The 24,012-nt window shown below is 45.7% G+C and overlaps 1 protein-coding gene across 2 annotated transcripts in view; it reads right to left on the reverse strand.

Moving 5' to 3' along the window:
* ENPP6 (ectonucleotide pyrophosphatase/phosphodiesterase 6) overlaps window positions 1–24,012 on the reverse strand; it is a 98,407-nt gene that overhangs the window by 48,957 nt on the left and 25,438 nt on the right. For both annotated transcript variants that reach the window (XM_060085886.1, XM_060085887.1), the window contains exon 2: window positions 1,290–1,469. In XM_060085886.1, the coding sequence (XP_059941869.1) occupies window positions 1,290–1,469 (180 nt within the window). The remainder of the gene's footprint in view (window positions 1–1,289; window positions 1,470–24,012) is intronic.

The following is a 24,012-nucleotide window of genomic DNA, read 5'->3' on the forward strand; positions in this document are numbered from 1 at the left end:
GCAACTCCAGCGCTCCCCTGACACTGCATCTGCCCGCAGAACCAGCCTGTCTGTTTGTTCTCCTGCCGGGTTTTGAAGTAACGCAGCTGCCCTGGCCGTCCTGGGTTCACCTCTGGATGCTAGTCTCTGCCCTGCGGCAGCTTTCAGGGCCCTCAGCACAGGGTCTGCTTTCCCTGCTCTCCATCCATCCTTGCTTGACACTCCTCCTCCGAGAGCTGGCACAGCCTTGAGCCCCCAGAGCAGCTCTCCATGTGACCACCTGCAGCCAGCATCCTCCAAACTCTCGCTCCAGGCCCACGTCCTCGGTGTGGCCCCCTGTGACTCAGCCCAGGCTCCCTCCCCCCTCCCCCCGCTCCCCCACCCCCCAGAACCCACCAGGCTCGCACAGTTCCATCAGGCGGCTGCCGTCTCCAGCCCAGGCCAGCAAGATCCATCCACATGCTTCTCCCCACTTATCCCTTCATTTCTTCTAGGCCTCCCTGATCTCTTCTCCCACAATGACAATCATCAGTATTGCACCATGAAGAGCTAGGAAAAACGTGTCGACAGCCACATGCATGGAAAAGTTATACTGTCCACTCACCAGGAACACACCCTACCAATGCGAAGTCAGTGGTGAGTTTGAGTATTCTGTTGTCACTGAATCCTGTCATCCTTAATGAAACAGTTTGGTTGACAAGATGAGAGTCTCCTGAAGCCCCCTCACAGCAGCCAGGGCAGTCTGCATGAGTGCTTACCTCCCTCACTGAAGTAAGTTAAGTACTTTAGTTTCTCATTGATTTAGGGTGTACAGGAGGAATATTAATATAAAGGGACTTCATTTAATGCCCAACCAGAAAGTTGTAAGAGCTTTGAATCCTCTTTTCAGTATTGCAAGGGAGCTCAAAATCTGTAGAAATGGTACTCCAAGTTCTTTTGTAAAGCAAATAAGCACCCTATAATTTATCTCTCCAGTGTATCCAAAATTTTACCCACGAAAACGCATGATATACTGCAGAAACACTGCTGAACCAAGGGAATTAGGAAATGGCATTATGTCTGGTCTGATGTTAGAGAGTTGAACCAAAATTTAAAGAAACATGTCCATAAGAAATATGTCCATAAGAAACATGTCCAAAATTTAAAGAAACATGTCCATAAACATGTCCATAAGACATTTCTTGAACAAAGACCCCATTTTCTAAATCCTGCCTTGGTCTTCAAACACGTCTACATGCTTTGTTCTCAGAGACTACAATGGTGCTTTGAGATTTGGAAGGTTGGACAGGCATGGATGTCAACACACTCACCTGGCCAGTAGTACATGTAGACCTTCCTTTTGGCCTTGGTCAGAGTGATCCACAGAGGTTCTGATCCGTTCCACCAGAGAGGCATCAGGCTGTCTCTGTTGACCCCTATGTCAAATGACTTGTTGGTGGCGGGGTCCCACATGTAGTTCCCGATCATCTGATGCACCTCACAGTGGCGACCTATGTTAATGAAAACACAAGGCTGTCAGTTTATTGCTCTGGTATTCTTACATTTCATCTTTATTTTCTGAATTTAAAAGCCATTCAGGCTCATTTAGGGAGGACAGAAGAGCATAAATATTTGCTTTTGATTTTTTTTTTAAATCATAGATGTTTCTTTTCTCTTAGATTGTACCATAAAGGCAAACAATCCAGTAAGAAGTCCAATATTGATTGAGGATGGGGACATTTTGAGTGAAGTTAATTTGCCATGTCTGAAGCTATTTTAAGTTAAACTGAGGGCATCAGGTGTAAAATCTGACCCACTGTTCGTGGCCTGACGTCTGAAGAAGCATCAGTGTGGACATTGTAGATTTCCGTGGCACGTGGGTTATATTCTCAACCCAGACCTCTCTCTGCACCCTTTCCACACCCTCCTCCCACCAGATCACAAATCTAGATGTTATGGAGTTTGTTCCCTTTTATCCTGGATAAGAGGAGTTATCACTTCAGCGCTGAACAACAGTAGAACCTATGACATTTGGAAAAGGATGGTGAAAAATAGATTCTTTTTTTTTTTGGAGGGATACTAAATTTTATTTTATTTTATTTTATTTATTTATTTTTTTTTTGCTGTACGTGGGCCTCTCACTGCTGTGGCCTCTCCCGTTGCGGAGCACAGGCTCCGGACACACAGGCTCCGCGGCCATGGCTCGCGGGCCCAGCCGCTCCGCGGCATGTGGGATCTTCCGGGATCGGGGCACGAACCCGTGTCCCCTGCATCGGCAGGCGGACTCTCAACCACTGCGCCACCCGGGAAGCCCTAAATTTTATTTTATAACAGCTGTATTGAGATATAATTCACTTGCCATAAAATTCATCCTTTAAAAGTATACATCCAGTACTTTTATTGTATTCACAACGTTGTGCAACCATCACTACTGTCTAATTCTAGAACATTTTCATCACCCCCAAAAGAAACCTCATGCAAATTAGCAGCCACTTTCCATTCCCTCCTACTCCCAATCCCAGGTAACCATTCATCTACTTTCTGTCTCCATGAATTTGCCTATTCTGGATATTTTGTATAAATGGAATCATACAATACGTGGCCTTTTATGTCTGGCTTCTTGCATTTAGCATAATGTTTTTAAGGTTCATCCATGTCGTAATATCTATCAGTATGTCATTGTTTTTCGTGACTTAATAATATTCTACTTTGAAAAACAAAGCAAGAAAACAACCCTCCCAAAGGAGTGTTACATAGAGAGGAGGAGGGTTGCTTCTGTTGGTTACAGAAGTGAAAGACACAGCGCTTGGAATCTTTTGAAACATTAGGCTTAAATTATTTATTTTGGAGCAATCTGTTACATCTTTAAAGTAAAAATAACACAAACATTGGCATGTGCATCAAAAATTGCTGCAATTTTAGTGAGCGTCATTTGGCATCGGGCTGAAACACGCTTCACGGAGCTCACTGACTGTGCTTAATCAAAGTGGCTTTTTTTGTTTGCTTGTTTGTTTGCTGTTGCTCTGTCTTCTTGCCAGCAAGCCCCCCAACACCCACACTTTATTTTTAATCCAAAAAAAGGAGAAACCGTAAAATAAAATCTTGAAAATTTGTAGACCCAAAATATCTTAAAGGAAAAACCTTTTGTTTCACCACAGAAACCCACGGATTCCACAAATGATGCTTGCAACTTAAAGCCCTGAGAGCCAAACAAAATGATTTTTACCCAAAGCTGTAGAGTTAGTTTTTTGACCCTGACTGAAGCTTTCACATGTAAACTGATAAAATTAAAAAATAAAAACTTTGAGAAAATGATCCAGTGATTAAGGAACTTCTTAGTTTTATTTATTCCTTCAACTAACATTTATTAAATGCTCCTATGAACTATACATTGTGATAGGTGTAGAGACTCAAATCTGAATAAATGTAGTCCCCATCCTCAAGTGCATTGTTATGTAATACTCAACAAAGGGTCCTCTGCATAAAAGAGACAGGCCTCCTGGGAGGCGCTAAGAAGGGGACCATGTTGTAGTCTTTTTTTTTAATAAATTTATTTATTTTGTTTAATTATTTTTGGCTGCGTTGGGTCTTCGTTGCTGCACACAGGCTTTCCCTAGTTGAGGCGAGTGGGAGCTATTCTTCTTTGTGGTGCACGGGCTTCTCATTGTGGTGGCTTCTCTTGTTGCAGAGCACGGGCTCTAGGCGCGCGGGCTTCAGTAGTGGTGGCAGGCGAGCTTCAGTACTTGTGGCGTGTGAGCTTCAGTAGTTATGGCTCGCAGGCTCTAGAGCGCAGGCTCAGTAGTTATCGCACACGGATTTAGTTGCTCCGAGGCATGTGGGATCTTCCTGGACCAGGGCTCGAACCTGTGTCCCCTGCATTGGCAGGCAGATTCTTAACCTCTGCACCACCAGGGAAGCCCAGGTTGTTGTCTTACTTGGGGAATTATGAGGATTGTCACCATCTCGGGTGCTCAGGATAATTCCTACTATTAAAAGTAGAGGCATCCTTCTTATTGGTTCTTGTTCAGGATATATGTTATCCTTTTGGTGTATCAGAGTTTAACAATATTAAGGGAACCTGCCTCATGAGTAAAAGTTCTTATCTATTTCCTTAACCCAAAATACTGCACCCCCTATCTAAAAATTTCTATCATCCTAATGATGCTCACTCACCCTTTTCACGAGGCAAGATAATCATGATAATAGTCGTGGGAAATGTGTCCTTTAGGATCTTTCTCTGTAGATGCTCTCTAGCGCTCTCCCAAGGGCAGGGAGGGCATCTCACCTGGTGCTGGTGTGTACAAACTCACAGGAAGGGTGAAAATTAGAAGGGGGTATGAAAAGCGTTACTGAAGTCAGTAGACCAAAAGGAGCCTCTGAGTGAAATCGCCAGGAGAGCGTCGGAAGGGCTACAGATATCGGATATGGGAATAGTAAGGGAAGGTACCAAGCGGGGTTGTGTGTGTGCAGGAGTCTCTACTTTTAACTGGAACTGTTTCAACTATTCTAGAAGGAATGCGTGAAACCCAAATCTAAGCAGGGGCCTCACGTGATTCAGTTTTCAAAACGTGCTACATTCAGAGAAGCCTGAAACAACTGAAGATATTTTTTTAAGTACTTATAACCTTTACTTGTAGATCTCAGAACCCCACAATATCATGTGATAAAACTTCCCTCTTCTTTTCAACACTCACGTTCAACACTCTAGACCCAAAGGGTGGTGCAGGCTCTCTCACCTCCTTCGCTCTTTTCCTCATGGGTAAAATATTATGGCCTCCTTTAGATTGTAGAGCCGTAGTGTGACTGGATTGTGGTGTGTGTGTGTGTGTGTGTGTGTGTGTGTGTGTGTCAGAGAGACAGAGACAGAAAGAATATTCTCCCAGAGAATTTCTGCTAAATTCTCTACCTCTCACACTTATTTTTTTAAAACACCCGTAAGGCCTCATTGAGGAGAGGTAGGATCTATGTGTGCAGTTAACACACAGTTCTACCACATTTTTACATTTCAGATGATGAAGTCCTGTTTCCTGCGGTTCTCTGGGTCCCTTAGCTTTTTTCATAATGGGTCTTCTCTCCTCACCATTAGGTAGGAGGTAGCGTTCGCTTTCATAGTTTCTTTTCATACCAATTGGCTGTGGTGCCCGTAGACTCAGGTGAGCTTCAAAGCCTTTAATTATGGCATTCTTCAGGGAAGCGTCTTTGAGACGAGGCCTCCAGAGACGACTTTGGTTCCTGTTCCCACCTAGCGTCCTGGCTGGTCTAGGCTGGCCCAGAGAGGCACATCCATTCTATGGGGAACTCAGACCCATGGAGGGAAGTGATCCATTCCCACTCCCCCGAGACCCAACCCCTCTCCAAAGGCTGGACTGAGGCACCAGTGTGGAGGGTCCTGTCCACTTCCTGTGAGTGAATGGTGCCGAAGAAGACCCTGGGAGCAGTGGCTTTCCTTATATGATTAAAGGGTTTCCAAGTGTCGAGGGAGCTGTTTCAACAAGGTCATCTCAGACCCCTGTTTAGAAAGCGGGTTTTATTCTTTTAGTGGATTGGGCCTTGAGTTGAAGTGAGAGGGTGTATTCTTCAAAGGCTTAATCACAGATGCAGTGCCAGTCCTCAGAGGCATCCCTTTGTTCTGGGAAGCACTGCCTTTCATGGAAGCCAGCAGGAGACGTACGCTCTCCATCTCCATCTCATCATCTGCTCGAATCTTCTCTCCCAGCTGAGCTGATTTTCCTTCCCGTGAATATATTAAGGCTGGTAGTCTGTGTTTGTAACAGTATGAGTCTGCTCTTCCTCAAGCTGGTTTCCTTACCTACCCAGGCCCTCTCTTGCTCTTTGGTTTTTATTGCTTGGCTGAAAGAACACAACACGACACAACATGAGGTACTGGCTTCTGCAGCCTACAAGCTCTGGTCTCCGTATTTCTGCCTGACCTGTATCTATTTTTATGCATCTGCAACGTTGCTTGATTTTTCTCTGCTTTGGGCTTTCTAAGCAGACCTTGCTGTAGTTTGATTATTTGGACCCTTTGCTCAAGGCGTCAGTAGAACCCTTCCTGACACCGTCACAAACCACAGATCTCAGGTGGCTTTCGGGTATGGTGTAAGGAAGGTCTACTGCTCCTCCCCGCCTCTTCCTCCTCCAAATGCAGCTCTGTGGGTCTTTAAAATTTGTGCTAGAGGCTCAGCACTCACTGTGAACATGCAGGCAGCTCCTAGTACAAACATTTCCCAACACAGATGAACATTTTTCTCCCTTTTCCCCCCTTATCCCTAAGACCTAAGAGTTTATAGACTTATTAATATAAACAGTGGCAGTCAGCCCGAAACTTGACGGAGCTGTGGACTCTTACCCCATCTGTAGACCCCACCTCAGCTCAAGAGCTCCTGCATCCGACTGGGAGCTGATAGTGGCTCTGGCACGCCGGGGGCCAGGGTGGGGCCACTGTTTGTCTCTCTCAGTGGGAGCTGATGCAACAGCGTCCATACCTAGAACTGCCGTAAGAAAGCAGCAGGATAGGACACCTTCATTTTTTATTCCTCAAAGCCTTAGACAGGTGTGTTCTGATGTAATGACCATCACCAGAAGTTTCTTAGCAAGTACCCAGAATCCTCTGCACCCTATTAAATATTTCCAAACATCTCAGAAATGGCTGGCATTCACATCAAATGAGATGCTTGAGGATCTGCCCATTTTACCTGGAACTGGGAATCAGTAAGGTTGCTGCTACTTAGTCTTCAATCAGTCTTAATCTTTTCTCATTATTTTCAAACACTGAACGTTAATTCCTTTTATGGTTTCTTACTTCATTTATTCTTTTTTTTTTTCATTCACTCAACATGTATTTATCAAATAATGTTTACATGCCAGGTATACAAAGATCAAAAGATGTGGTCCTTGTCTTTGAAGTGCTCAGAGCCCAGTAGGGGCAACAATAGTGGTTAAGGGGACAGGTCTTGGTGTCAGAGTGCATAGGTTCAAATCCAAGCTCTACTATTCACTATCTGCATGACCTTGGACAGGTAGCTTAGACCCCCCTGAAGCCTCAATTTCCTCATCTGAGTAACGGGCTTAATAACAGTTACCATGAGATATATACATAAGCAGTCCTCTCTCTGCCTGGCAGTATGGGGCCACAGAAATGACCATGCTAGCTGAAACCATGCAAAGCTATCTTAATACTCAATGGGGAAATTACAACTGTTCCATGACCTTTAAAATTATTTGTCAAAATATTTTAAAACTCTCTTACTGTAAGTTATAAAGAAAATAGTGAAATTAATATTTATTAGTACACTGTAATTTAAAATATTAGGAATATTGAGAGTTAAAGAGTTTTACTTATTTTAAAAAAAAAATCTTATCAAGAATGGTGTGGGGCCTCCCTGGTGGCACAGTGGTTGAGAGTCCGCCTGCCGATGCAGGGGATACGGGTTCGTGCCCCGGTCTGGGAGGATCCCATATGCCGCGGAGCGGCTGGGCCCGTGAGCCATGGCCGCTGAGCCTGCGCATCCGGAGCCTGTGCTCCGCAACGGGAGAGGCCACAACAGTGAGAGGCCCGCGTACAGCAAAAAAAAAAAAAAAAAAAAAAAGAATGGTGTGAACAGTGCTTGACTTCCTCCTAAGATATAAAACAATACAAGGGAGCATCTTTTCTATACTGAGGCAAATTTTCAGACCCTTTCTAAGTGTGGATCATCTTCAAACATTTTATCCTTTGTGTTTTCAGTGTCATGAAATATGTCTGAGACTTGTTTTAATGTGAAGTAGTTTTGCTGGTGTCACTTCCTCTAGGACATCTTCCTCCTTTTCATCACAACCCCTTTCTTCGTCGATAAGTTCGCCTTCACTAAGCTCCTCCGGCTGCATAGTGACTCTCCAACAGTGCCAGTGTCAACATGCCCATGGTCAACTATTTCCTCTATGATTCCAATTCCTTTTGATTCAAATCCTGCAAAGTTATTTGCACAGTAAATGCAAAAATTTCTGCCACACCACACACATATTACTTGCTGTCACTTTCTGCCACGATGCTTGAATGTTTTCAGTTGCATGTTCTATGTCATATTTCCTCCAAAATTCAGCTAAAGAAATTGCATGATCTCCCACTGTAGCCTCAATAGCCTGTCCAAAAGTCCATCTAAGATAATAGGCTTTAAAAAGTGAAATAACTCTATGGTCTATTTGCTGGATTATTGAAATTGCTTTTGTCAGAAAAAGAAAATGTTCGAATCATCAGGTGTCCAAGAGAATCAGGGTGACCTGGAGCATTATCCAACAGTAGTAGTTCATTAAAAATTAAATTACCTGCATTTATCACTGGAAGACAAAGAGGGAACACAATTATATGCTTTGCTGTCTGTGTATGAACTAAATAACAGATGGGCAGCAACCAATCAGCAAGAGACCTTGAAAGAAGTGATGTGATTGGTCACTGATTATGATGCACATTTGTTATTTACACATGATTTGTGGACTGATGAGCTAGGAATTAAGTTTATATTTTATGCTGCAATAGTTACAATTAAGGTTGCCAGATTTATTTTAGTTAATATACCATGTTAACTGAAATTTGAATCATGTTGTTGCAGAACTGGTATTATTTAGCTAAACTGCAGTAATTGGATTTTGTGCTTATCCAAACAGTGCAAAGGGAGGAACGTGTCTGTGTACACAGACACATGTAAATACATATATGAATACACAGCACACAGTAAAAACTGTTCTGATTAACTTATTATTATTAGGGTAGAGAGTCACACAAACAAATGTAATCTAGAGATCAGCTGGAGCCTCCTTTCTTTCGAGGTCTCCACATGATATGTCCCAACCCTGTTTCCACCAGACTCTTGCACTTCCCTGTGACACTCACTGACTTGCAGGCATCTCTACTTCTAGCCTCCTGCTCCCATAACATATGGCTCCCCAGAAGTGAGGCTCAGTGCTTTACAGCATCACACAAAGAAACCCACTCACATGACATAGTCATGAGGGGGGTGAACTTTACTGGGGATCCAGTGGGGTGCAGAGGGGAAGACTGAACACAGTGCAGAGAACTTCACATTGAGCGCTAGACATCCACGTTCTTCAAAGTCATTCCAGCCTCCCCCTCCAGGGCCTCCTCCTCGGCCTGTCGTTGATCGTAGCCTTGCGCATCTTACTGACTCATGTCTGCTCCATTCTCTACTCCACAGCACCCACCTCCGAAACTTCTCTCGGGACCTCAAAGTTTTCTCAGAAGCAGTTCAGCCCTCCAGAGCTCCTGCTGAGCTCCTAAATTTGCATAGCTCATTAGCTGATAGAATGCTGAAAAATGTGGGGGCGGGGGGGGCGGGCAGGAAGAAAATAAGGAAGGAAGAAACCAAAAGAAAGTGTTTCTTTGAACAGGAATCGCCGACTTTAGAAGGCCATTCTAGTCAGAGTTGCCAGGTTTATTTTAGCCAAAAAACAAAACAACAACAAAATGCTGGAAGCTTCCCAGTTAAATTTGAGTTTCAGATAAACAATTTTTTACTGTAAGTATGTCCCAAATACTCCATGGAATGTACCTCTGCGAAACAATTATTTGTTGTTTATCTAAAATTCTAACTGAATATCCTGTACTTTATCTGGCCTCTCTAGAGAAAGCATCCTTTATTTGTCCCTATTTCACAGTAACAGTAAAGCCTAAGAAGTGGAATCAGGAGGTGTGGGCAGAGCCCAAAAGGAATGTAGAACGAGGAGTGGCGGAGACTGCCTGCAAGAATCAGAGGAAGCTTCTAGAGAGCTGGGAGTTGAGAGCTAAGTAGGACGTTTCCGGGCACAAAGAGCACTGCAGACAGAGATGATGGCATGTGCAAAACTATGACGGGATTCGGGGGTGTGGATATTTCTTATTCAGGTAAAATGTAGAATCTTGCTCTCCATCACTCAGGGTTCCCTTTCCTTGAAAGGCGAGATGCTCTTAATGATATGCTGAGCTAATACCATTCAAGACAGTCAGAGCTTCACTCAGCCAAGATCCTGGCACAATGCGTCGCTGGTCATTAAAGGGGTGATTTGCAAAGGGGTGGCCAGGGTCCTGGGGAGCCAAAGAGACATGGTGAAGCAACCCAGGCTTAGTCGTCACAGGGAGCCACTTCCACGCACCCTGCACCTGCCCCCCAGGCTTGAAGAGCAAGTGCAGCGGGTGTGGCCAGCAGGGAGCCTGGTGGAGATCAATACCCCGACTCTGCTGTCCCTCCCGCTGTCCAGCTGAGGCGCTGCACCTCCTGGGGCTCCAGGCAGGCCAGGGAAGAGGGAGCAGGGCAAAGAGGCAAACAGACAATATCCAGCACAACCGCCAAAGAAAATCGTAAGACGTGGATTTCTCAAGAAAATCATGTTGACCTCTTGGGCAGGAGTCCTTAATTAAACATGGGACACGACCTGAGCCTGAGATCCCCGGCAGAGGGTCTTATGAGTGTGTACGATCCCACACACATCTCAGAAATGGAAGGGACCTCAGCTGGCCTCCTGGTCTAACCCTCCACCTGTAAATTCAGAAGTGAGGAATGACTCTCTGCATTTTATATATATTAGCTGCAAAAGGGTTGAATATTTTGCTCACTGTCCCAGCGCTAATAAATGGTGTGTGCGGTGCAGGGGCAAAGAGAACACGAACAACCTGAACTTGAATCACCACCCTTTCACCTTTCACGGCTGCAATAGATTTAGTGGTTATGTTTGTATTCTGGAACATAAAACTACGCTGGTTTCAAGATGAGACCTCTTGGCTCTTTTTTAAAACCATTTACTTATGTCTCTAAACACACATGCAGAAAAACAACTACATAGCGAATGGTATCGCTAAACACTCAGGTTCCACAGCCAGTGAGGAATTTCTCTATTATACAAGAGGCTTTCTTAATTCTTGGTGTATAATCACCTTTACAAAGTAATATTAAAGCCATTAGTTGTGTTCTTCTGACATCCATGTGTTTCCATTAGATGAATATGGCTATGTCTACTAGATACCAAAACAGCCGGGTGAAAAGTGAAAAATTAAGTTATATTTTAGGCACGTCAATTTAGCCAAAACATAGAGATATAAATACAGGTTACAAAATATTAATACAGACCTTGGAAATGATTCTTTCCTTAGAACATATACATTTTCACCCAGAGGCAGCATTCAGGTGAGTTCTGAGTCCACAGCTGCAGGCAGGCCTCTGGGGCCACCCGCTGGAAGTCTGGGTTACAGCCATGTGTGATGGGCACACGGAACACGCTGTGGGCAACCTGTCCATCTCTGGGAGGTGATGGGTACGATGGAGAGAGGACGGACATGTGGTCAGACAGATCAGAGTTGGGGTTAAGGGGTCTTCCCCCTTTCTAGCTGTGCGAATTGAGGCTAATCTTTAACCTCTCAGAGCCTCATTTTTCCATCTCTAAAATGGGAATAACATTACTTCCCTGGCTGGATTGGGGTGAGTATTAAAGATAAAAATAGTTAACACGTGTGTAACGCTTACTGTGTTCTAAGGATTGTTCTCAGTTCATCTGTTACAGGTTGAACTGTACCCTCCCAGAAAAGACACGTTGGAGTCCTTAACCCCTAGTAGCTCAAAATGTGACCTTATTTGGAAATTGGCTCTTTACAGACATAATCAAGTTATTGAATAAAATGAGGTGATAGGGTGGACCCTGATGTCCTTATAAAAGGGGAAATTTGGACACAGAGACAGACATGCACAGAGGGAAGATGATGTGAAGCCACAGGGAGAAGATGGCCATCTACAAGCCAAGCAACAGGAGGAGCCATCAGAGGCAGCAAGAAGCAAGGAAGGACCGTCCCCTAGAGCCTTCAGAGGGACCACGACCCTGCCAACACCTTGATTTCTGACTTCTGGCCTCCAGAACAGTGAGACAATACGTCTGTGTTGTTCTAAGCCACCCAATTTGTGGAATTTAAAGCAGCCTCAGGAAACTAACACATTTAATCTTCACGACTACCCTAAGGGGTAAGTACTATTGGTGGCCCTACTTTACAGGTAAAGTAATTGAGGCCCAGAGAGGTAGCCTGCCTAGATTCTCACACCAGTGGGTAGAGTGGAGCCAGGATTCAACCGAGGGAGGCTGGACACGGAGTCCTCACTCTTCAGGACTACGACCCGCTAACACTAGTTCACCAGTGTGTGACCCGGCAACTGATACAACCCTCAGCCTTAAGAAGCCCGCGGAGAGGGAGCTGCCGCCACTCTGTGCTTGCTTTCATGCCATCTATAGAGCTTCTGCCCTCAAGGACAGGTTGACTTCAGGGGACCGTTCAGTCCAGGTGTCAGGTTCCGGGGATCAGTCCACTCAGGAAGCACTTTACCTGGGGCACCGCATGGATGGGCTAGAGGCCAGGTTAGACTCGGGAGGGGTCATAACCTGAAGGCCAAAGGCCTGAGCCAACTTGACGGGTGTCTGCTGATCAGCTTAGTAACAGGACTAGTTACCAGCTCTTGGCCACCTTCCATGTATCTGAAAATAGGTGCTTTGTGCTTCCATCTCATTTAGTCTTCAACACAAGTCTAAGAGGTAGATAATACTGTCCTCATGTTGCAGGTGGGAGAACTAAGGCTCAAAGTGGCTGTGTGGCGAGGCCAGCACCACGCAGCTAATAAAAGAACGGAGCACCAGTTCAAAGCCAGGTCTCACTGACTTAGTGCCCACGCTTTTCCCAGCAGCTGCTCCCTTCTGGCCACTGGGTGGCTCACCAGCCCCATAGGGCTTGGTCATTTTAATAGAAATTGTCCCACAATCCAGGACTGCCTCTAAGACTCTCACCAAGGTAAGCACATGAGGTGCTCAGATCTCCAGAAAGCCAGATGCTCCTGCCTCTTGCAATGGATTATCATGCACAGACTTTACCATAAATATCTCTGAAGGAGGGAAGGCTGCCAGACGAGGGATACGAACAAAGCGGACGGGAATCTTACCCTCCCTCTCCCTCTGGAAGGGGTCCAGCTGTGGAACGAGAGGCTCCCAAAGGTCTGAAATCTGGAGATCTCAAGCTAATGGGTGCATTTTAGAGAGTGAACGTATGTATATACATCACCTCAAATTGACATGACGCCAAGAGGTAACTACACACCAGATCCAGAGCCGGGCAGCCTGAGCACGTTATATAAGCCAGACTTTCCCACCACTAGACTCCTCTCTGAGCTTTTCCTTGAGCATTTGGAGGGTCTAAAGATGAGTTTAGACCCTGTTTAGACTAGTGAATTTTCAAATAACTACTTGATACCCAAGAGACTTGAATTAACAGTGCATTGCTCAAAGTTAACTACCTAACTTACAAATCGAAATTTGCTTTATGGATCACCTCTGCTAGGAAATATATCTTATTTTCTTAACTTGTTCAAAGACAGAATTTGGTATGTTAAAGAAGTGGTTTCGAATGAAATATGCAAGATCAAGTTGAAAGAAAAGTTCACAATTTGCACATTTTTAAACACAACTACTGATGTATGTGCCAGACACAGTCCTGATTGAGTTTGAGTCACAAATATTGCAAGACCAAGATAACAGGCTTTGATTATAGTGTGAAATATACAGACTGCAACAAAAATAACCCCAAAATGTTAAAAGGGGAGATATTTTTGATTAGAGATATTCATGCTCATAGTTTTGAGGTCACTGGACTCAAAAGAATGTATTGTTTTATTTTTCTGGAGTGTACTAGCTTGGTGCAATTATTTAACAACTAGAATACAGGGACAGAAACAAACATTATTTTCCTGAATAAGGACAAAAATGTAAGTTTGGGACTTTTTGTTTTAAACACTCTTTATTTGGGGAAAGCTAATTTTTATCAAAGTTCAAAGAAATTTCCAGACAATTTAATCTATCCTTACCTCTGTGCAGAGTTGGAAAAGAGCTTGAATTAATTATTGCATTTAAGATGGAATCCCTTTTGAAACACACTTCCATTTTACTAAGTATTTCTAGGGACTTCTAAAGATGGTAGGTGTTTGGAGGGGGAAAGTCTGTATTCCTAGCCCTTATCCTTCCATACATGAGAGAGACCCAGCCAATATCTCCATCCACAAGCTTCTCCACTCTCTCCCTAGTCATAAAGCATCCATCTCCGCCCCGATCATTCAGCCACCCTCCCCTTCCCCAGTGACATCAGGTCGGCCACATTCCTCACGCTACTAGGAGTGGTTACTTTGGCATAAAACAGGCTCCAGCCCCCTCCCGTCCTGTCTGCCTTCAGGTGGTGGAAGGCCCCTTTTTTGTTCTCTCCCCGTAAATTCACCCAGGACAGGAGTCCTCCTTGCGCCAGGGCAGGGGGGTTCTTTAGTTCTCCAGCTGCCCCACCTGTGACTGGGGCAGGGGTGGGATAAGGATGGAGAGTTCAGTGATGTAAAAAAAAAGGGGGTCACATTTAGGTCTTGGATCCAAGCCACATTCCCCAATCCATCTTTTCAATTGGTGTAGAACCTGGAATGGCTGATGGGTGAGCTCCAAAGACAGGTACCAAAACATTATTGGATCAACCATTAATGTCAGGAATTGATAAAGAATGATCAAATTCAGCTATTCAGGTGTGTGAGGTAATCGACAGCTTTACTGGCTCAATCTAGTGTGAACCAACCAATCTACAATAAACAAACAAACAAAAACCTATGTGTGAAGTATGATGCTGGCCCATCAAGTTCACTGCCTTGGGTCAGGTGTGACCACAGAAGAGTGAGACCAGTCTCCCAAGTCACGAGAGGAAGAAACAGTTTAGGTCATGGTTGTAGCCACAGCTTATCTGCCCTGATCAACGAGCACCAGCGATCAGCATATAAACAGTGTTTGGAGCTGACACTGCACCTGGCCTAATGATGTGTGTATATAATCCTCCTTGGGTGCTCTTAGCATATATAAAATGTGTTGAAAGATAATTTGCCTTACGGATGAAAGAGTAACTCAAATGAGCAATTCATCACTTGGCTAGGTGTGAGGAGTATCTTTTTTTTTTTTTTTTGCAGTACGCGGGCCTCTCACTGCTGTGGCCTCTCCCGTTGCGGAGCACAGGCTCCAGACGCGCAGGCTCAGCGGCCATGGCTCACGGGCCCAGCCGCTCTGCGGCATGTGGGATCTTCCCGGACCAGAGCACGAACCCGTGTCCCCTGCATCGGCAGGCGGACTCTCAACCACTGTGCCACCAGGGAAGGCCCGAGAAGTATCTTTTTGATGTATTGATAGTTCCCCAGTCCAAACAGCTCCTCTTTGGAATAGAGGAGCTTTTTGAGTTAAAAATAGAAGCATCTATTGTTTCTAGATTTTTTGATGATGGCCATTCTGACTGGTGTGAGATGATATCTCATTGTAGTTTTGATTTGCATTTCTCTAATGAGTAAAGATGTTGAGCATCCTTTCATGTGTTTGATGGCAGTCTGTATATCTTCTGTGGAGAAATGTCTATTTAGTTCTTCTGCCCATTTTTGGATTGGGTTGTTTGTTTTTTTGCTATTGAGCTGCATGAGCTGCTTAGCAGCCCTATTTACAATAGCCCGGAGATGGAAACAACCTAAGTGTCCATCATCGGATGAATGGATAAAGAAGATGTGGCACATATATACAATGGAATATTACTCAGCCATAAAAAGAAATGAAATTGAGCTATTTGTAATGAGGTGGATGGACCTAGAGTCTGTCATACAGAGTGAAGTAAGTCAGAAAGAGAAAGACAAATACTGTATGCTGACACATATATATGGAATTTAAGAAAAAAATGTCATCAAGAACATAGGGGTAAGACAGGAATAAAGACACAGACCTACTAGAGCATGGACTTGAGGATATGGGGAGGGGGAAGGGTAAGCTGTGACAAAGTGAAAGAGCGGCATGGACATATATACACTACCAAACGTAAGGTAGATAGCTAGTGGGAAGCAGCCGCATAGCACAGGGAGATCAGCTCAGTTCTTTGTGACCGCCTGGAGGGGTGGGATAGGGAGGGTGGGAGGGAGACGCAAAAGGGAGGGGATATGGGAACATATGTATATGTATAACTGATTAAATTTGTAAAATAAAAAAAATAAAAAATAAAAATAAAAAATAGAAGCATCAGGAAGGATGAAAACTGGCAGGAGCCTAGGAGAAGCACATGGCCTAGTGGAAAGCATTTGGGGGCCCAACAGACCAAAGTCTATCCCTGCCCGGGATCTCATACATGTCACTGAACTGCAGTGAGCCTCAGCTTTCTCCTCTGAAAAACGGAGATAATCATACCTTTGTCCAGAGTTAAATAATTTGGGGTAGGCAAAACTTTAGCACAGTGTCTAGTACGTAATAGGCATTTGATAAATGCACACCACCTAAGTCCTCCTTTAGAGGGCAACCCTGCCTCGTATTTACATACCAACTCCTGAAGCAGACTCTCAAATCCCCTTGAAGGAAAAAAAAAAAAAAGAGCACTACCACTCATTACCATTGCTCAGGAAGGTTTGCAAGGAGTGAATCCCAAATTCAGAAACTAACCACGGGGCTCTGGATGGCTGAGAAAGTGCCTCCCCTGCGCCTGGGAAATGCCTGGCCCGACACTGCCCTCTACTGGCCGTCACAATAATCTCCACCACCCGCAGCCTCACCCACGGTCTTGCTGGGCGCCACGCACCTGTAGGAGCCTCGCCTTTTGTCCTTGCATCTCACGATGTAAAGGCACCCCAGAATTTCTAGAGCTGCCTGTGAAGATACTAAATATGCCAAGAATTCAGGCCGGGGCAGAGCGCGTGGCCAGCGGGGCCGGGTGGCCACACCCCCAGGGCAGCCCCCTTAAGTCAGCGCAGCAAACGTGAACCGTGCACCCTGCGGAAGGAGGCGGGATCCCCTGGTCTGGACTTGATTCCTTCTAGGTCTCTGTTGTGTTTCCACGTCCTCATCCCCATACTCCACCCCACCCTAATCCTCGTTTCATTTCACTTTTCTTTTTAGGATCGTTGCTTCTATTTGGTATTTTATTACCCTTGACCCCAGCCCTTTATCCCCCTGCTTCTCTTCTTTCCTCTTTCGGTTAAGGTCGGTGATCGTTTTCTACCCCAATCTGTAATGGTCACTGCAGTGGACATTTAGCTTCTCTAGCACACTTTGTTCTTTTAGGAGCAGCTACCACTGCCCCTTGGGAAATTCCTTCCCTCCACCCCCTACACGTGGTCCTTTCAGGAGCTTACAAGACCCGACCTCTCTAGCTGCGGGTTAGTGGGCATCCATCCCAAGCTGTGCCAGTTAGAGTGCCCACCCCTGGCCACAGGGACAGGTGCTCTAGGATCCAGGCTGGGCGGGTCAGAGCTGTGGCCCCCACACTCATGCTGGGAGACCCAGCTGGGAAGAAGTGCCCCCAGCGTGAATACACGCTCCCTGAGGGGAGAAATCCAGGCTGCAGTAGGGGTGAATGTGGACCATGTGGGCTGTAGGAAAGGAGCAGCGGAGGCCGGGGTGGCGGTACAGTCCCAGCAGGGTTGGGCCCTTAGCTCTGCTCCCAGTTCCCCCTGTGCCGCTGGGTGCAGGCACTCCAGAACCTTCTCTCTGCCGAGAGTCACAGGCTCGGACCTCCACCACATGCATCCTTCACCTTTTCCGGGACTCAGCTCCCTGGAGCTGGCACACGGGCTCTGTGGGCATTTCTGGGCACTTTGCCCTCTTCCCTCTGAACTCACAGTGCCTTGCCCGGACATGGCTGCGGAGGCTGCTGACTCGGGACCACGTTAGGTGGAGGCCCTGGACCTGCGTGGTGCGTGGCTTCTGAGCACCGGGCCTCAGCAGTCTCGCGGGGCTTCTCCCTCCAAAGCTTACTCACCCATGGCAAATCTCACACGTCAGTTTGCTTTAAAAGTGCTCATGGTCTAAGTCTAGGTTCGCCCCTGCTGAAGAGCTTAGATACAATTTAAAAGTTCTCTATTATGGAAATTTTCAAACGTCCAAAAACAGTATGATAAACAACAACAGAGAACATTCTGCCCTGGTTTTGTATGTTTTCCTTCCCCTACTGGAATATTTTTAAAGCAAACGCCAGACATCATATCTTAAATCTTAAATACTTCTGTGCCTATCTCTCATACTGAAGAACTTTTTTAAAAAAATGACACTTTGGGGGCTTCCCTGGTGGCGCAGTGGTTGAGAGTTTGCCTGCCGATGCAGGGGACACGGGTTTGTGCCCCGGTCCGGGAAGACCCCACATGCCGCACAGCGGCTGGGCCCGTGAGCCATGGCCGCTGAGCCTGCGCGTCCGGAGCCTGTGCTCTGCAACGGGAGAGGCCACAACAGTGAGAGGCCCGAGTACCGAAAAAAAAAAAAAAAAAAAGACACTTTTGTTTCATACCCAACAAAATGAACGATAATTCTTCGCCATCATCTAGTACCCAGTCCATGGTCAATTTTCCCTGATTATCTCAAAAATGCCTCCATGCAGTTGGTTTCTTCGAATCAGGGTTCTAACAAAACGCATAGTGTATTTGGTTATGACTCTTGGTCTCCTTTAATCTGTAAGGATTCACCTCTATTTTGTTTATTTATTATTTATTCACCATTTATTTATTGATGAAACTGAGTCTTTTGTCCTGAAAACGTCTCATATTCTGGATTTGGCCAATTAGAGCATCGTGGTGTTATTGACATGTTCCTTCAGCTCTTGTATTTCTTACCAACTACTAGTTTGACCTAGAGTTCTGATTAGATTCAGGTTCAATTTTTTAACACAAGAATCCATTACAGATGGTGCTGTGTACTTGCTCCTGCACCACGTCATGTGCTCAGAACATCTGGCTGTCTCGCTTTTTGTTAAGCTTGATCTGTGGGTTTGGATGGTGTCAGGCTAATCCATTTACTATAAAGTTTCCCATCAACCTTCACCTAATGGTTTTAGCAACCACTGATGATCCTCACCTACATCCATCCCTTTTATAAGGGTTCCCAAGTGAAACTATTTTCTGAAAACACGTTCTTTTTTGAATCTCTCTTTGCCTGAATGTCCCTTGCATGGAAGTGGGTGGGCGTATCAGTTATCTACTGCTGTGTAACAAACAAGCCTCAAACCTTCAGTGGCTTAAAACAACAACAATCACGTATCCCTCTCACAAATCTGTAGTTTGAACGGAGGTTGGAAGGGAAAGCTCTTCTCTGCTCTATGTGGCATCAGCAGGGGCAGCTCAAAGGCTGGGGGTGATGAACACCTGGGTGCTGGAATTATTTGAAGGCAGTTGATGCTGGCTGCTGGCTGGCACCTGAGCCAGGGCTGTCAGTTGCTATACTACACATGACCCCTCCGTGTGGCTGCTTGTCTTTCTCGAAGGATGGTGACTGTCTTCCAAGAGTGAGCAACCAAAGAGAGCAAGGAGAAAATACTTGGCATTTTTATGACCCAGACCCAAAGGTCACATAGCATCACTTCTGTTGTACTCTACTGATTAAAGCTGTGAAAGCTTTAACCCCCATGAAAGCATCAGTGAACAACGTACCCTTTACCGAGGGTTTCCTAACAATACACTGTGCGCAGCACTTACTCCGAAACCCCTGCGAGATACGATTTCCAAGTCTCTCTTTTCGGCCTCGCAGCTCCCAGGACCCCCCTCTCTCTCACCCCTCAGCTCATTCCAGTCCCAGTTTCCAAACCTGCAGACCCACACCCATCTCCCTGCTTCAGCAAACTAAAATCCACCCCGCTTCCCAATCAGCGAGGACTATAAACAACCTGTTCCTTTCTTCCTCTCACAATGATGATAGAGAGAGAATTCCTGTAAAAGAATCGCATAGTGGGCTTCCGTGGTGGCGCAGTGGTTGAGAGTCCGCCTGCCGGTGCAGGGGTCACGGGTTCGTGCCCCGGTCCGGGAGGATCCCGCGTGCCGCGGGGCGGCTGGGCCCGTGGGCCATGGCCGCTGAGCCTGCGTGTCCAGAGCCTGCGCTCCGCAACGGGAGAGGCCACAACAGTGAGAGGCCCGCGTACTGCAAAAAAAAAAAAAAAAAAAGAATCGCATAGTAATCCCTGAGTTGAGTTTGGGGTTGACGTGTACACGCTGCTATTTTTAAAATAGATAACCAACAAGGACCTACTGTATAGCACAGGGCACTCTGCTCAATACTCTGTAATAACGTAAATAGGAAAAGAATTTGAAAAAGAATAGATACATATATATGTATAACAGAGTCACTTTGCTGTAAACCAGAAACTGACTCAACATTGTTAATCAATTCTACTCCAATATCAAATAAAAATTTAAAAAATAACTCCTGAGTTAAGGGCAGCTGTGATTTTCATAGCAGCCCTGTTTTCTCCCTTCTACACCACTACTGAGTTGATGCCAAGGGTAAGTGACAGAAAAGCCCTAGGCTTGGGGCTACCTCTGCAGAAGAGGGCACTTTATCACACCACTGGGAGAAAGCAAAGCCGGTGCTAGAATGGGAATCTATAAGTTGTCAACTTGTGGGCCAAAAATCAGTCACTCTCTCTAAATGGAAGCTCCGCCAACTGCAAAGCTGGAGCTGAATTCTCATTCTGGAGCACTGAGAAGTAGGAGTCCACTTACATCAAACCTGCTCTGCATTCCCACCCCCAGTGGGGCAGTGCATATGTGAGAACAGAACTAGAAGACCTGGGCCCGATCTGCCATAAACCACCAGCTGCACTAGCATCACTGTCCCTCCAGTGGCACAAGGTCAGATGTCCACAAAAGTGGCAGGTTGTATGTGGGTGGGATGGAGGAGAGGAGAGTGATACCTGTCCAGTACAAAACCATCTTAGGAGCCGTGTACCACTGTTACCTCCACTGAACAGAGACCAGGAGAGGCTGAGTATCCCAAGTTCATGTAGTTGGTAAGGGGCAGAGGCAGGAATCCGACTCCAGGACCAGCACCCTTGGCCATAGACCAAGGCCTCGCCAAGCATCATCTTCACCATCACAGCCAGCAGGTACCAAACACTGAGTCTATGTCAAGTAGGATACTAGGGGCATCACCAGAATTCTTTTTTAATCCTCACACCGACCCTATGAAGAAGATACTACCATCATCCTCTTTTCACACAGGGGAGCAAATGGAAGCCCAGAGGAGTCAAGTGGCTTATTCAAGGTGATGAGGGGCCGGGAGAGAAGGTGTGTGCAGGTATCTGACCTGGGGTGTAGCTCGAGTGCCGTGTCACGCTGCCTGTCCACCGGGCCACAGGGAGCACACCTCCCTCTGCCCTGAACTGCAGGAAGGAAGGACTGTGCTGAGGATCAGAGCTCTGGGTACCACGGGGTGGGGGCATGAGCTATGAGTAATGAATGTTCTCAGGCTGGGGGTGAGGGGTCTAAGGAAAACCCTGTTAGAGTTGACTGAACCTTTTTCAAAGTGACTCAGTGGGAAATTTCATCATGAGAATTAGCACAGGATTATGAAAGCATCAAAGCATGAGCAACAGATATCTGCATACCACCTTTGCTGCCCAGGCCCTGAAGGTTGTCACTGCGGGGGGAGCATGTGGGCCAGAGGAAGGGATCTGGGCCTTGGCTTTGAGAGACTCTGTCTTCAGCTACAACCTTCTGAGGCTCACTTTTCTCATTTCTAAAGTGGGACTAAAAGAATCTCACCTCTTTGGACAAGATTAAGAAAAACTTAATATCTTTAATCCTTAAACTTAAGGATACAAGAGTCAATAAATATGAAAATGTTTGAGAACTTTTTGGAAGAAAGATGCTACATAAACGTGGTGTGGTGTTTGTGTGTACTATGCACACGCCTTGCTTGTATATGTTATTGCACCAAGGGATTTTTTGCTTCCTATTAGTACTAAACCAGATTGTCAGACTAATGGGACATAACAAGAATATCTGATTCTACTAGGCAGATATTGAATATGTAGAAATAACTGAATAGCTTTTAATTTTAGATTTCCAGCTGTTGCACAGCCAACGAAATAGATTAAACTTGAATATTATGAGCATAGATACTTCCCACCATTGACAGGCAAGTGAGCAACACTGACGTGAATGCTCTGGAGGACTCTCCCTCTACAATATAACTACAATACACAATATAACTAGATCCTGGATAAAATACACACACACACACACACACACACACACACACACACGTGTGTGCGTGAGTTTAAAATATTGCTAAGCTCACAATTGGTCCCAGGTTAGTACTGTCCCTTCTTTCCTAGAAATGCAAACGAATATCTTCCTTCAAGGAAAGTTCCAATTTAAGCCCTCAGATTTCCCATAGACTAAGTTCAATCAAATACGAATTTTTTTTTTTAAAAAAAAGGCCAAACACACAGAGAAATAAATCGTGTGGCTCAGGCAAGTAGTTCTCAGCCAGTGTCCCTTGCCTTCCTTCCATAGTGAAAAATCATTGCTGGGACACAACAGCCCAGCCAGCGATACTAGTTTCCAGCCACCCTTGTGTCTAGGTGGAGCCATGACCCGTGCTTTGGTCATCGGAAAGAAGGCAGAAGTGGCAGATTCCATTTCCAGGCCTGGCCCACAGAGACCACCTCTGGGATCCTCTACGGGCTCCCCTGTCCACGAGCAGAATGTTGGTGCTCAGGGTGATCTTGGAGGCCACATGTTGAATACGGCAGAGGCTTCCTCACTCAGGGTCCAGGGACCTTTCAGGAATGACAGCACTGAGCAAAGTCCCACCTCGATCTACCAGCTTGATGTTATGGGAGTAAGAAAAGAAGACCCAGAGTGTTAAGGCACTGCGAGTTTGGAGTTCAAGTGTGCAGGAGTTGGATCTACCTTAACTAATCCGTCCTTGTGAGAGTCAGCAGAAACAAGAAACCACAAACTTAGCACCAAGGGCTTTAGAGTTTGGAATGATCATATTTAGAATATGAAATAAGCCTTACGACATGTTTAAAGAAACAAAAGAGAATCAAAATTATCAAAGGGCAAAAGACTATCAAAAATAAACAGGCAGCAGGGCCTCCCTGGTGGCGCAAGTGGTTGAGAGTCCGCCTGCCGATGCAGGGGATACGGGTTCGTGCCCCGGTCTGGGAGGATCCCATATGCCGCGGAGCGGCTGGGCCCGTGAGCCATGGCCGCTGGGCCTGCGCATCCGGAGCCTGTGCTCCACAACGGGAGAGGCCACAACAGTGAGAGGCCCACATAACGCAAAAAAAAAAAAAGGAAAAAATAAACAGGCAGGATTAAGAAGGAATCAAACAGCACTTTGGACATTAAAAATATAATCATTTGAATTAAAAATTGGTGGTAAGCTAAATAGCAGAATAAACACAGCTGAAAAGATAGTGAAATGGAAGACATAAATGAATGACCCAGAGGAAAGAGATTAAAGAGAAAGAGATTAAAATATGAAAGAAAGGGCTTCCCTGGTGGCGCAGTAGTTGGGAGTCTGCCTGCCGATGCAGGGGACACAGGTTCGTGCTGCGGTCCGGGAAGATCCCATGTGCCGCGGAGCGGCTGGGCCCGTGAGCCATGGCCGCTGAGCCTGCGCGTCCGGAGCCTGTGCTCCACAACGGGAGAGGCCACAGCAGTGAGAGGCCCGCGTACCACAAAATAAATAAATAAAATAAAATAAAATAAAATAAAATATGAAAGAAAGACTGTAGTGGGCTGAATGGTGGCTCCTCAAAAGATACGTCCACTCAGAGCCTGTGGATGTGACTGTATTTGGGGAAAGCTTCTTTTCAAGTGAAACTAAGGATCTTGAGATGAGATCATCCTAGATTATACATGTGTCCTTACAAGAAGAGGAGACCCAGACACACAAAATGGAGAAGGCCGTGTGGAGACAGAGGCAGAGATCAGAGTGATGAATCTACAAGTCAAGAACACTGAGGAATTCTGGCAGCACCAGAAGCTGGGAGAGAAGCACAGAACATTCTCCCCCAGAGGCTCTAGAAGGAACCAACCCTGTCAACATTTTGATTTTGGACTTTTGGCCTCTCAAACTGTGAGAGAAAAAAATTCTGTTGTTTTAAGCCACCTAGTTTGTGGCAATGTGTTGTAGCAGCCCTGGGAAACTAAGACAAAGGCTAAGAGATAAGGAGAATTAGAATGAGAGGTTCTATGTTACATCTAATAAAAGACTCGGAAGGAAGAAGAGGGAGAGTGGAGG

This window comes from Mesoplodon densirostris, chromosome 20 (genome assembly GCF_025265405.1).
Source record: "Mesoplodon densirostris isolate mMesDen1 chromosome 20, mMesDen1 primary haplotype, whole genome shotgun sequence".
Taxonomy (NCBI): Eukaryota; Metazoa; Chordata; class Mammalia; order Artiodactyla; family Ziphiidae; genus Mesoplodon; species Mesoplodon densirostris.